Here is a 14,315-nt window from a genome sequence, read left to right as displayed (position 1 = left end):
ACCTTCTAATAACAGTGGGCCAAATGTAGAAGATCTTACTCAGCCTTCACTCAGACAGAATTATTATTGGCATCAATGAGGGATTTGCCTGAGTCAGGAGTGAGTATGATTTGGCCAGATGACATGTAACACTTTTCACCTTCAAAGCATTTTTCAGATATTACTTGATTAACCCCAAACCTAAATATATCTGCCTGAGAACTTCTAGGCACAGACTAGCATAGAGGTAGGGATATTTCTGGTGCAAGGGCACTACCTTAGCATGTCACAGATATGTGCTGAACCATCTCCGGCTTAGGCTTTCGGTGCCTGACCTCATACTGCAGCTGCAGAGTAGATCATGTATTATATAGCCCTCTAAACAACAGTGTTGTTTTGCTCCTGTCAGATCTTTTGCCAGTGTTGATAACCTCCAGCATTTAGAAGTGAGCAGAAAAGATCTTTTCTGCTCTACTGAAGGCAGATAATGTTCTGCCCAACATTTTCAAAGCCCCTACCCTCATCTCCAGCTCATTCACAAGCTATTTAACAGCTTCTGCTATCCCTAAGGATACCAGGCAGGACCAAGAGCAAGGAGCTTGTTAATAAAAGGTTTAACTCTTTTCATTCATTCATGTTTCCTCCGTTTAGTTAAGCCAGTGATACTGTTGAAGGAATAAAACAAAGCAAAACAAAACAAACAAAAAAAACCGACACACACACAAAAAAAAAAGGGGGGGGGGAGTGGGATGACAGCCAGGGGGGACAAACAAGAGAGAGGAAGAAAGAAGAAAATAAGAGTAAATTTACAGGAATGAAAAAAAATTTTAGAAAGGAGGGAAGGCAGAAACCACGAGTAGTGATATTTGAAGAGAGGTGTGTGTTAGGGGAGCAATGAGCATAAGGAAGCCAGCCTGCCTGTTCCTCCCCCTTCCTAATCATAGCCTTTACTCACAGACAAAACTCCCTCCCTCTCTCATTCACTCACTCACTTTAGGCCAATCCGTCCTCTCTCTCTCTCTCCCTCTCTCTGTGTCTCTCTCCTACTCTGAGACAGAGTCAGAACTCTTCTCCCTGACAGCCACAAACATCTACAGCACTTATTGCATTCAGAGAGGGAACCTGCAAACAAAACTTCACAGAAAACTTTTGGTTCTTGTTCCAGAGAATTTGCTGAAGAGAAGGAAAAACAAACAAACAAACAAACAAACCAAACCAGCCCAAAAAAAAACTGTGCGTGAAGGGGGAGGAAAAGCAGGGCCTTTTAAAAAGGGAATCACAACAACTTTTGCTGCCAGGATGCCTTTGCTTTGGAAGAGAGGATTTTTGTTGGTGCTTTGCTGGATTATAGTGAGGAGTTCCCCAACCCCAGGATCCGAGGGGCACAGTTCAGTCACTGACTGTCCATCATGTGCCCTCGCCACGCTCTCAAAGGATGTGCCCAGCTCACAGCCTGAGATGGTGGAAGCAGTAAAGAAGCACATACTGAACATGTTGCACTTGAGGGACAGACCTAATATCACCCAGCCTGTGCCCAAGGCAGCACTTTTAAATGCCATCAAGAAACTCCATGTGGGAAAGGTGGGAGAGGATGGTTATGTGGAAATAGAGGATGATGTTGGAAGAAGAGCTGAAATGAATGAAGTTGTGGAGCAAACCTCAGAAATCATCACTTTTGCAGAATCAGGTGAGTGCTTGAAAAACAAAACTAAAATATCCTTTGTGCCAGAACTGCAATTAACTTATTCTCCTCAGCAATAATGTTTTCTGAAAGGTTGTAGGATGAGACCTGGGGGAAGGGAGAAGGAGGAATGGGAATGGGGGGGACAGGACTCTGAAGGAATTTGATTTTTCTGACTTAGTCTTGGCTGCAGATTACACTTGCTAAGCACAGACAGCCACACAGGGAGGAAGCTTTCTAACCAAACTTGAGCAGAAAGTCAGGCTGCAGCGGGGTCCTCCAAACTGTGAGTGTGAAGCCAGAGTACTTGCAGTAAAGTACTGGATTGCAGAGTTGATGGTGAAGGAAAAAGGGCTGAAGCCTTTTGGGGAGTTTATCAAGACAGAAAGTGAGCTATAAACAACTGAGAAACAACTCTTTCATGTAAAAATTACAGTGGAAGTTATAAAATCAGATGAAGCAGCTTTAACTTTAAGAAGTGAGAGGATTTGGGGCTTTTGTTTGTTTTTGTCTCCCCCCCCCTTTTTTTTTTTTTAATTTAACACAGCATCTTCGGCAATAAAGAATTGCAGGGACTGTCAGATGGCTTCAATAGAACCGGACAAGTTGCTGTAGCTGATCCAATTTGTAATGCAGACTTCTGCATACTGGAAAAAAAGATTCTGTTCCTAAAACGCTCCTGCCAAAAAAAATGCAACCTTGGTAGGGTGTAGTTTGAACTCTTTCACAGTTCTGTTTTCCCTAACTCTTATAGATGAAGAGCTCAGAATATAGATATTTACTAAATAATAGCTTGAGACTCACATCAACTGCCTACAGGAAACAGCTCTAAAATTTTACTTTACTGTCTTGCTGCTACATGAATAGGATCAGAACCCATTTTAATTCAATATATATATATGTGCATATATATCTGTTAGTATATGTGAGTCTGTTTATACGTGTATCAATAGCAGTATCTTGCAATAACTCTGTCATCTAACTAACAGCAACTTTTATGATGATGTCTAGCCAAAGCATTTTTCCTGTTGCCAAGACGGTTTTAAAAGAATGTCATTGTTTTGTTTGGTACAGCATATGGTAGGCAAAGTATGCAAAGGAACTCCAAGCATTTTTGTTTAAAAGTTTGCTGCAGCAGTATAAACAATTAAGACAACACTCAGAGTTTCCAGTCCTGAAAACCTGTTGACTCAGATGTTCTGTTTGCAGGGAAGCCATGCACAAGAAGTGTGCATGCTTTTAAGAGCAGGCATTCCTGCTGGCTGTCCGATTTCCAACTGTACAAGGAGCCCTTGCCTTTGGAGTCCTTGTCAATATACACATTATCAGTTCTTTCCATATGAAAGCTCCGGCTTCTCAATTTTTCCATCCCCTCCACTTCAGAAAGCAGGCAGAAGGTGTCAATGCCAGTGGTCATTAGAAGCAGAGGGAGCTCAACATTAGTTTAGAAATGAGTTTTTAAAAGCAAGGAAATCTCTAAGCTACCTATGAGTCGGATTCCCCACCTGGTTTTCAGCAGCTCGTTCTGAGCACACTGAAACACGTATGGCATGAGCGGTGGTTTCTCTTCACTGTGTGAGTCCCAATCATTTGTAAACACATTATTGTCCTTCCTGAGCTCTGACACAAAGGAATTTGGAATTTGATATATGCCTACTCGGTACAACACCCTCCAACGGTGGCTCCTGAAGCTATTGGCTCTCGGGGTCACGTGAGCAGCAAAAATTGTGCCATTGCCCACACGCTGGCCAATAGTCCGGCCACAAACTATAGTCCGATCCCCCTGCCACAAACTACCCAGCGCTAACATGCCACTTGGTTTGATTTACATAGCGCTGACCTGCCACTGCTAGCCAAATTATTTAAGAAGACTTATGCTATGGAGTTGCACAGCTGAAGGATGGGGGCATCCGCTGTGTTGCCTTGCTTTTTCTTCCCTGCTGCTGTTCTTCACCTTCAAGCTAAGCCCATCCTGGAAGCCAAGGCAAGTTCCCACACCTGCTAGGCTTTGTTTTGGGGGGAGGGAGGAGCAATTAACAATCTAGAAACCAACCCATATGGTTTGGGCTTATAATGGAAATGATAACTCCACTCTGTGGAGTAACTTCAGACTACTAAAACATATTTTTCATCTATAGCCATTTATATTTGGTGTCTTGTTAACATCAGAGGATCTACCATGATTTACAGGTGCCAATGGTGAAACAACTTAAACTCTACCTGGGATCTCTTCCACTCAAGACCCCAGAGGAATTGCATGTCAAGTACTAATTCAGTATTATTTTCCCTGTTGAGGAAAGTGAGACAAAAAGAAAGCAAGTAACATGTCATATAGGTTAAAAAGACAGGAATAGAATATAGTCACATGGACAGTCCCCACTTCTCACTCTGTGGGAACTGGAAAGGGCATGGATAAGTTTAAAACACCAAGCAGGAGAGCAAACACATTCCTCTCACAGTTAGGTTAATGTTGTACCTGCTTTTAGTGTGGAACTTACTCTGTTTTGAAAGAGGCCAATAGAAAATCAATGAAAATGAATGGAAACATCACACGTTGTATCAAATAAAGGTCTGTGGAAAGAGAAATAAGACTTTTGTTCCTTTGGGCATGACTTGACATAAACCAGCTGTTCCCCCTACCTTTCAGAAGCCACGTTTACTACTTGCCTTCATGAAAACATAGTATTTCCATCCTTCATCAGCTGTATCCTCAGACATACAATGAAATGGAGTGAATGAACAAACTGTGCCCTGTGCATGTGGCGCTGGCTTAAGACTGCTATTTTCTAAAATAGATCAAAATTCAAACGAGCACAGGCTTCAGACAATTAGAGGGGAAACTAAAGGCAGTGAACTTGTCTGAAGCACAGGTGTAGTTATGTCCAGGAAATCAGCAAAATAGTTGGCAGGTAGTTCTCACAGCTAACAAATCCAGGCAGATCTTTGCAAAACTAATGACCGCAAGTATTGGGCAAAAGTTTACAAATGCACCCTACTGTCCTTTGGCACTCTTACAAGTAAAACATGAAAATTATTTTCTACTTGCATATCAAACTAAAATTACTAACCTCGATTAGTTCTGCTATGAGGGTAGCTGTGCCAGAGCTCTGTGGGTTACTTCAAGGTCTTAAAAATAGTCTTTTGAGAAGCTGGGTCATATAATTTTGTGACAAGCAAATCCAACAGGTTCTATAACTGAGATACCCAATGCTCATAAAATATGGTTGCCTACTAACTCTTTCATTATTTTAAGTAGATAGCTTATTAGGCAGACCTGGGACTTTGCCAAGTTAATTTGATCGTGGCAATTAAACTACCAATGAAATGAGTTGCTAACATCAGCCCCCAAGAAGGTGGTAGGAATTACTGGATGGAAATACTGAAATCCAAAGGCTTGTCGTAGGAGAACTATGAGGAAAAAATGAGAAGTCTGACAGCTATTTAGACCACTTCTATGTTTTTCTAACACTTCATACTGAATTGATTTGACCATGTGATGCCTACTTTCATGTGCAGATACATGTGTGTATGCACTCGTGCCTTTTCCTAGGAAGATACCTACCCCTATACTTCCACGCTGGAAAAGAAAGATTAGTCTCTTATGCCTCTTTAAATAACTTAATCAATTTTCTTTTGAAAGCTAATTTATTTAATGGTACAGACATCCGTGCTGAATAAAGAATGGCCACGAGAGGGCACACTCCAAAGGCTTTTCGCTCCACGCAAGGCAACTTTCCTGCAAGCTCCTGTTTTACCTAATTGGATCCTGAATCCCAGAGATCTTTATGATTATCTGTAGCTTCTCTGAGTGGAGCTCTTGTTTCTCTCTTCTAATTTATTTTAAAGGCAGAGATTCATTGGAGTGGAAGACTGCAAGTAAAATAATGCAGGAAGGAAACAGGAAAAGGCAAAGGGGAAAAAGTTGCTAGAAGTTCTGCAAATCTAGAGAGATCAGAAATTATCATTATTATTAAGAAGATACTGAGGAATGTGACCGTGAATCATCATCTGAGTTGATTTTCTCACATTTTTTTTTTTTTTTAAGGCAGTGTCCTTGGCTTTTAGAAAACAAGCCTATTTCCCCTTGGTGTTGTTTTTAATAATTTTTTTTTGCTTTGGCATACTGTATGGAAGATTTCAAGTTTAGCAAATGAAAGCAAGTTACTTCCAGAAGAAGAAAGCTATTCTGTATTAATCTGTTTCATTGTAACAAAAGGTGAGAATTCAGGAAGGTTGGTTGGTTTGAGAACAACTTGAGAAAGCGCAGACGAATCGGAGGAGGTGGGAACCTGTTTAGAAAAAGATACCTGTGAGAGTGAGAGACAGAAATTACTGTATGTGTTCATCTCTGTGTGTAGTCAAGCATACAACTTTGTATGCAAAAGAAGTTGGGAATGTCAGAATACGCATTTGCCTGTATGTATGTCAAAGTGCACGTGTGTCCTTGTGTACTGCCAAGGCAGCCATGCTTCTATACCCATGTACCTGCAGCACTATCATGTGCATAGGTTCCTCCAGGTAACTATGTGCATTTGTGTGATCTCCTGTGTGTGCAGGAGATCTACACTGCATAGATGTAAATGATTCATGCTAAGGAGTTCTTGTATATAGATGTGTCTATATGGCTATGAAAAGGCAATTTAATTTAATGCAACAGAGCTTTTTGCAAGATTGATTTAGGGTTGAAGCTTAGTTTATGGAAGCAATTGGAAATTTTGCTGTTCATTTCAGTGGGCTTGGGGTTTGGGCCTTAGTGCATAGAAATTAAATTTTGTAATGAGAACAGGCTGGCAGCTCCTGATCCACTTAATTTTAGAATTTACAGTAAATTATTAGAAGTATGTAAAAAGAAAATTTACTACTCTCTTTTTTTTATGAAAGACAAAGGCTTGGTATTGTTTTTACCTTATTGCTGCAAGTGACTCTAAACTTTGCTTGAGCTATTTTAGATGTAAATGCAAAAATCATGTAACAAAAAACTTCAACCAAACAAACACCTTTTTTGTTTCTAAATATTTAAAGCCATGTGGGGGAAGGGCTTTCAATTTGGAAAGAACTCTAAGCTGTGGACGTAAAGTGCTTTCTTCCTGACAAAATAGCAGAGGAGAGTCAAGGTTCACCAGGACTGAATTATTTCACATTCTGAATGACCCTGTCAATGCTGCTTTGGGTTAACTTTTCAAGAAAAGACATTTAAATAAGGTTGCTGGTGCCTTTTCCTCACGAATGATTGTGGAGTAGTTCTTTTTCCTGGTTTTCTTTTTTGCTGTAGTTTTTTTTCTTACACGAAAAATCTCATTTTGCTGGCAGCAAAGGGTATCTGAACATAAAGATAAGGTGTATGTTATTTGTCATAATTGCTCCTCCCTTTGCAAGAGGCAACAGTCAGACTGTCAGAGAGCAGGAACGAAAGTAGGCAACCTGGATGACCAGTCACATTCTGAGGGGTGATGAATAGTTAGAATAAATCGTTTGCCAGTGATCCATAGGCTGAAATGCATTCACAGAAACAGCCAGTGTCTAATCGCAGTAATAACACATTCGTAATAATCAGTCTGCCTAGGGGATAATTGCCAGACAATAACGGTCCTAAATTCACTGAATAAATTCTATGCGGTGAACAATTCACCTAACTCTATTGGTCACTCATTAGTAAACATTTTGAGCAATTATCTCTCACTAACCATGCTCTTCTCTTCACTCTCTTTAGAGGAACCTTTCTAGTAACCTATTTTTTTCTGTCTCCTGGGGAACGGAAATGAGAAGTGAAGAGAAGGATGCTTTTGAATGTAATTACAGATTGGCACGCAGTACAAATTCCCCCAAATCTAAACATAGGCAGTAGTAAAGTTAGCAACTAAAAAAGGAAAAAAAAGCTTGCTTTGTATGGAAAAACAGTTCACTTACAGTATAACGTAAAAACAGTTCAAAATTAAGCAGCGGCGAAGCATGGAAATTTAAAGTAACAGCACCTTTTTACACAGGGAGCATTTTTTCAGAGGAAAATTTAAATACTGTGTATTAAGAGAAACTAAGAATAGGTCACATTAGAATGTCATAAAGATTAACTGCTTTCTTTACAAAAAAAAGCAGCCTTAATCGTTCAAAAGCATATGGTTAAAAAAAAATAATCATTTAAAATATCTCAGCATTTTACAAAAAAAAAAAAAAAGATCCTCTTTGTTGCATAGCTTAGACCCTACCTAGTATATATGTATGTAGCTTGAACTAACAGGGCTCGATCTTGAATCCTGCTGCAAATGGCAAATAAATGAGCTTCAACTGCATACTTAAAGGATCCTTAGTCTCAGAGGAAGACCATGCTGGAGCCACAGGCTCCTGCCATGAGCCCAGCCAGAGCCACCCCAGGCAGGGCTGGCCCTGCCAGTCCCCACAATGGCTCTGCAGCTCCCTCCACGCTCCCCCGCGCCGTGCCCATCGCTCAGTGCCGCTCGGGAGCAGGTACCAAGCGCCGAGTCCCACACAGGATCCCTGGGCGGCCCTTCCAGAGATGGAGAGGAGGGTTCCTGTGCAGGAGCCCCTCTGCTTGCATGTTCAGGTTTCTCTCCTAAAAAGGTGTGCGAGCACCACTGAAGAGAAAAACAGATACAAGCAAACTCTCATGCTGTATATACTGATGCTACACTTTCTTTCCATTCAGTAACTCCTTCCATTAAATCTTTTACCATATATGAACTACTTCTTAGGGCTTGTATTTTTAACCATTTCTCACAGCATTTGCTGGTGTCACTCGCGCTGCTAGACTGCTCCCTCAGCGTCGCAGCTCTCTTTCCGAAAGGGACTTTGCTCAGCAGTAAAGCAGAGAGGTGACCTCTCCAAGGCTTTGGGGAGAGGAGACGAGGAAAAGCAATCAAAGGGGGCCCAAAGTGATCCCTCATCTCTTTTTTCAGCCGCTTTCTGCTATGATAACAATCCAGGCTGTTGACATGACCGTTTATATGAGCATGGAAGTGATGAAGGCATTACCACTGTTGTTGGGCTGTGGGTCTTTCCACAGGAGTCAGGCAGGAGGAGCAGGATGATTAGAAATGGAAAAAGACCCTTGCAAATCAGCTGTGGCAGATGAAAAGGCAGGACAAGAGGATAAACAAAGAGTAATTATGGAAGCAATACCACCCCCAACTTTCAGGAAGGTCTGCTTTTTACTTTATGTTAGATGAACAGTATATATTTCCAAAGCTTTGAACCTGATCATTAACTCAGAGCAAAAAGGAAAGAATGCTAAATCCCTAAGCAATATTTGGAGAAAATTAAATACACTGACTCTTTAGTCTCAGAACACTTGAAGAATTTATTTTATTGCAGCACCGAACCTTTTGGAAATAAAGATCCTGTTATAAAGTGCACGTGTAATCATAACAAGCCAGATTCAGAGATCACAATTCAGTTTTAGCATAGGCCAAACTGGTTTCAAAATAAGCTTGTCTGGGCATAGTGAACTTGTAAAGACTACAGGATTCTTACTATTTGTGCTGTGTGATCGTAACAAACTAGTTGTGAATGTGGAGAGAATTCAGAAAAGCTTCATTTTTTTCCTAATGTGAAAGCATGCTTTTTATCCCCAACTTTGCATCATTCCCAGTCTCCTTCTAAAAAGATCTGTGTAAGGGAAGGGGTTTTATAATTGCTATAAAAATTGCTATTAGTTATGCAGGTTTGAGGACTTGGAATTTTGTTTTGTCTAGAAATATTAGGCTCATACAAGCTTCCTGCATCTTTTTTCTTTAGAATCTGAATCAACCATTTGTGTGTGAAAATGTACACACATCCTACACACATCCAGTGAGGCTGTTACTGTAGCTAACAACCTACAGGGAGGCTGTTATCCCTGTATAAGCACATGTCCTGTCCTGGCTTGCTCAAGTTCACTTTCCTCAAGTGAGGAAAAATCAATTACTCAGGTACTTACACTGTGCTGTTCTAATATTTTTAGTAACGAGAAAGTGTTCAACTTATACACGTACAGGACCATATGAAAAACTAAGTAAGAGAGTTCTTGAAGTCCTGTTTCTTTCATGTGCTATCTGTCAAAAAGACTGGTTGTATTGCTACACTTCTGGCCAGTGCATAAAACAGTAAGAATATTTACTGTTGGAGATGTCACTTCATTACTGCTTCTTCCCCTGTTGAACTAGGTCTGTACACCCCAGCTGCTTTCTTCAGAGCCTGTGACTGGGTCAGTTTTTCATGCTCATGTCCAGCACAGCTGATCTCCTCACACACAGGTTCCCTCCTAGCACCAAAACCGACTGTGCCCAGCTTGATACCTCAGAAACAAAGAATAGGTTTAGCACTTCCCAGCAATATATGCCTATTCCCCACACCAGTCTGTGAGCTCTGGGGGAAAAGAGAAGCTGGGAAGAGGCTGCTGGTGCCAGAACAATTTCTGAAGCTTGGACTAAACTATCTTTTTTTGCCCCAGGGTTTCCTTGGATAGGGACAGCAAGTAGGAAGGGCTGGTTGGAGAGTCTTGGAGGCAGTAACCCACTTTCTGGCAGGTCACCTGCCTTCAGCATCCTCTAAAGCCCAGGTCAGCCCTCAGAAAGGCTTTATTGGGACTGTGCCAAGGAAAGAGATAAGCTAAAGTCAGAAGCTTGCTTCAGAAGAGAGAGTCAGAGGGAATGAAGCCACAGGCTAGCTGGCTGGTCCTCATGGGCCTTAGAAATATCCATTCTCACAGAGAACACTCTTTATAACAGCCCTACATACAAGGCAACCAGCAGCTTGGACCAGACTTCCTTTGGACTGCAGGAATGTCACTGTACATCTCCTCATGCTCTGAAACCCAGGCAGGAATGGGATTAATACATATCACCTTTCCTCTGCTCCAACATAGCTGGCAGCTTTGCCACAATTTAATTTCCAGAATGAGGAAAAAAAAAAATAATAAAAAAATTGTTGTTAACTGGTAAGAGCTGTCTAATGAAGTATCAGACATTATTGAATTTATCTGATTTTAAAAATACTAGAAAACTCTAAGTCCATCAGGCCTCACTCTACTGGTTAGCTTGCTTTGTCTTTTCTATAAGCCACTTCCATTTCTAAGGCATAGTCCAACTGATTCATGAATCTCCCTGAGAAATGAAGGTAACTCACTTTGGAGAATGGCATCAACAAAGTCTGTGAGAAGCAGTTAACATAAACCATGTGTTCCCCTATCTCAGCGACAGTTAAAGTCTATAATTTCACACTCCCACTTAGAGGGAAAACAAAAACAAAACACTGTGCCCTTTGGCCACTGTAATTCAGAAATGTCTGTCTCTTTGATCTGGAAATGCCACCAGGGAAAGCTGAATGTGGCAGTGCCAGGACTTCAGAGAGAAGGAAAGCAACAGGTAGCTCAAAGGGTAGCACAGCCTGCCTACAGACTTTTGAAACCAGGGACTCTTGAATTTGCTAGTGAATATGAGACAGATACCTCTTGTGATTTTGCCCCACTTCTGTCTCACCTGAGAAGAGGGGAGCAGTGAGATGGTCAAGGAGCCCATACTAGTGGAGTTCAAGGGCAATGGGAAGCAAGGAAGCCTTGCTGCCACAAAAGCAATTTTTTCTTTACGCATCCAACCACTTCAGTTTTGATCACCACTTGCCCTTTTTAGGGTGCAAAATTCTGGTTCCCTGACAAGCAGAACCACTGTACAGTGAATCAGGTCAAACACTGTGGGTAGCTCAAGAATTGTATATTTGACAAATGGATAATTATGAACACTGTTTCTGTCTCACTAAGGCCGGATATCTGTGCATTTTGGATCTGTGGCCCCAGTCCATCCTGGCCTTCATGCTGAGAAAGAATAAAAGATGTCAACATGGCTTTTTCTTTTGTCAAGAAAATAGAAAAGTGCCAGTCCTGAAAAAAATACCACCACCACCCCCCAGCTAATTCATTCTTTCTTAACTTTTTCATGCTTTAGTGATCAAATCATTAAACAGCCCTCATTATTCATTCCAACTTCTGCCAGGGATATGAGCTCTGTATCAGAGAAACACCCCCTCACCATCATAATCATCATCATGACATCTCAGCAAGTTGATACAATTATGCCAGAGAACCATCCCCATAATTATACAGTTCTTTATCTCATTTCTCAGTGTATTCAGCATTACTATAGCCACAGCAAGTACAGTGTGTTAAATTAAGAACAGGATCTACAGCTAACATCTCACAGGATGAAGAGTCGGCCTGCTGCAATTCTGCAATTCCTTACAATCTAACTCTGCAAACCTCTCAAAGCAGAGGCTCATACTTTAGTATTTCTTTGTTTCTGAAAAAAATGACATTTACAACTAATTTTAAAATGCAGATGAAGAATGGCATTTTACAGAGGAAGAAAGGGCAGACTTCATTCCCACTTAATTTCCAAAGTATTGCCAAAGAATTGGCAGGGCTTGGAACTCACTCCCTAACTTTAGCTGTTAGGTGCAGATTTGTTATAGGTATGGTACAAATAGTCACAGACCACTGTCACAAAAGCATTTTTGCCTTTCAGCTAACAGTGACCACAAAGACAGCTTAGGCAGGTGAACTCTTAGCAGATACTGATGCTTATTTGCCATGAGATGCTTTACCTAAATGAGTCTATCCTTACTGTAACAAAATGCTTTTGTTAAACTATGATACTGGAAAACAACAGCCAAGGAAGTAGTTTTCTAGAGAGAAAAGACAAACTGAAGAGGGGATGAGGTAAAGGAAGGTTAGAAAAGGAGAATCAGAAAAATGCAAAGAACCAAGTGGGAAACTTGGGGAACTTGATGCGTGTGGGAACGGTAACAGAATTCTCTTTATGAGAATGCAAGTAGACATACTAACAAGTCCTTCCTGTCTATTTCCATTTACCAAACCAGGCACAGCCAAGAAAATGTTGCACTTTGAGATTTCGAAGGAAGGTAGCGAATTATCGGTGGTGGAACATGCTGAAGTGTGGCTCTTCCTGAAGGTCTCCAAGGCCAACCGGAGCAGGACAAAAGTCACCATCCGTCTGTTTCAACAGCAGCGGCAGCCAAAAGGCAACTCTGAAGGAGCAGAAGATACGGACGATGGAGGGCTGAAAGGTGAAAGGAGTGAGACTTTGATTTCAGAAAAGGCAGTGGACACTCGTAAGAGCACTTGGCACATCTTTCCTGTCTCTAGCAGCGTCCAGAGACTCTTGGACCAAGGCAAGAGCTCTTTGGATGTGCGGATTGCTTGTGACCTGTGCCAAGAGACTGGAGCCAGCTTGGTGCTACTGGGCAAGAAGAAGAAAAAAGAAGATGATGGGGAAGGGAAAGAAAAGGAAGCTGGAGAATTCACAGGAGAAGAGGAGAAGGAGCAATCACATCGGCCCTTCCTGATGATGCTTGCCCGGCACTCAGAGGACCGCCAGCACAGGCGGCGGAGACGAGGCCTGGAGTGTGATGGCAAAGTCAACATCTGCTGCAAGAAGCAGTTCTTTGTCAGCTTCAAGGACATAGGCTGGAGTGACTGGATCATCGCACCTACAGGTTATCACGCCAACTACTGCGAAGGAGAGTGCCCCAGCCATATAGCAGGCACATCTGGTTCATCGTTATCTTTCCACTCCACTGTCATCAACCATTACCGCATGCGGGGCCATAGCCCCTTTGCCAACCTTAAGTCATGTTGTGTGCCCACCAAGCTGCGGCCCATGTCCATGCTCTACTATGACGATGGCCAGAACATCATTAAGAAAGACATACAGAATATGATTGTGGAGGAGTGTGGCTGTTCATAGACACGTGTGAAAGACCTTCTCTTTCAGTTGAGAAGATAATGTATCAAAAGCCCAAGAAGACTGGACACGGTATAACCTTTTTTGAGTGAGAAAATCATTGGAAATAAGAGCAAAAAGAAAAGAAGAATGAGGAAAGATAAAAAAAACCCCACAAACCAACAGACTTATGGAGGATGAGAAAAGACTTCAGCTATAAAAAGGAAGAAAGCTTCAGGAACCAGGGCTTGAATGAGATACATCTGAATGGCGGTATGGGTTGGGGTGTTCCCCTTCCTTTCAGTATGCTCCTTATCTTATTACCTAGTATGTTAAACATTAGTTATTACTAGGGGAGTTATGTTCCCTCCCTTAGTTACCCATCAGTTCAAGCCATGGTAGCAGCCCATCTAACCTGCAGCAACTTGGACTAAGTCCAAAATGTCATTCCAATTCCTTGAATAGCCATGTGTATGAACACTACATTCACTGGCACTTTCCCCCCAAATTTACCGAGGAACTGAGTAGGTGTGTAGTGTTTGTGTGTATATGCAACTGGCTATGTATGCACATACATATCTCCATACATACAGACACTAAACACGTACATATACTTCAATTGGTAAAGGGACAATATTGTGCAGGTGTACACACCTTCATCTTCTGCACTACATTTACAAAAAAAAAAAAAAAAAGAAAAGAAAAGAAAGAAAAAAGAAAAAAAAAGGAAAAAGGAAAAAAGAAAAATGAAGAAAAAACCAGAATAAAAAAAAGAATGAATGAAAGAATAAAAGTCACATTTTGTAAAGGTGCTTACAACGTTAGAACTATGCAACCTAGTTGGTTTGAAACTGTTTACCTGCGAGAGAAAGAAAAAAAAAAAGCAAAACAGAAAGACTTTTTAAAAATGGAAATAACTTGTTTTAAAA

At 41.3% G+C, this 14,315-nt stretch overlaps 1 protein-coding gene across 1 annotated transcript; it reads left to right on the top strand.

Moving 5' to 3' along the window:
* The first annotated feature begins 873 nt into the window (after positions 1–873).
* INHBA (inhibin subunit beta A) lies at positions 874–14,110 on the top strand. The gene is made up of 2 exons (XM_051612379.1): positions 874–1,666; positions 12,524–14,110. Exons 1-2 carry the CDS (start codon positions 874–876, stop codon positions 13,408–13,410), a joined length of 1,680 nt encoding a protein of 559 aa, XP_051468339.1. The 3' UTR covers positions 13,411–14,110.
* Positions 14,111–14,315: the final 205 nt, after the last annotated feature.

The sequence above is a fragment of the Apus apus genome, chromosome 2 (assembly GCF_020740795.1).
Source record: "Apus apus isolate bApuApu2 chromosome 2, bApuApu2.pri.cur, whole genome shotgun sequence".
Classification (NCBI taxonomy): domain Eukaryota; kingdom Metazoa; phylum Chordata; class Aves; order Apodiformes; family Apodidae; genus Apus; species Apus apus.
The sequence above is the reverse complement of the archived record's forward strand: the minus strand, read 5'-3'. Positions and strand labels throughout refer to the sequence as shown.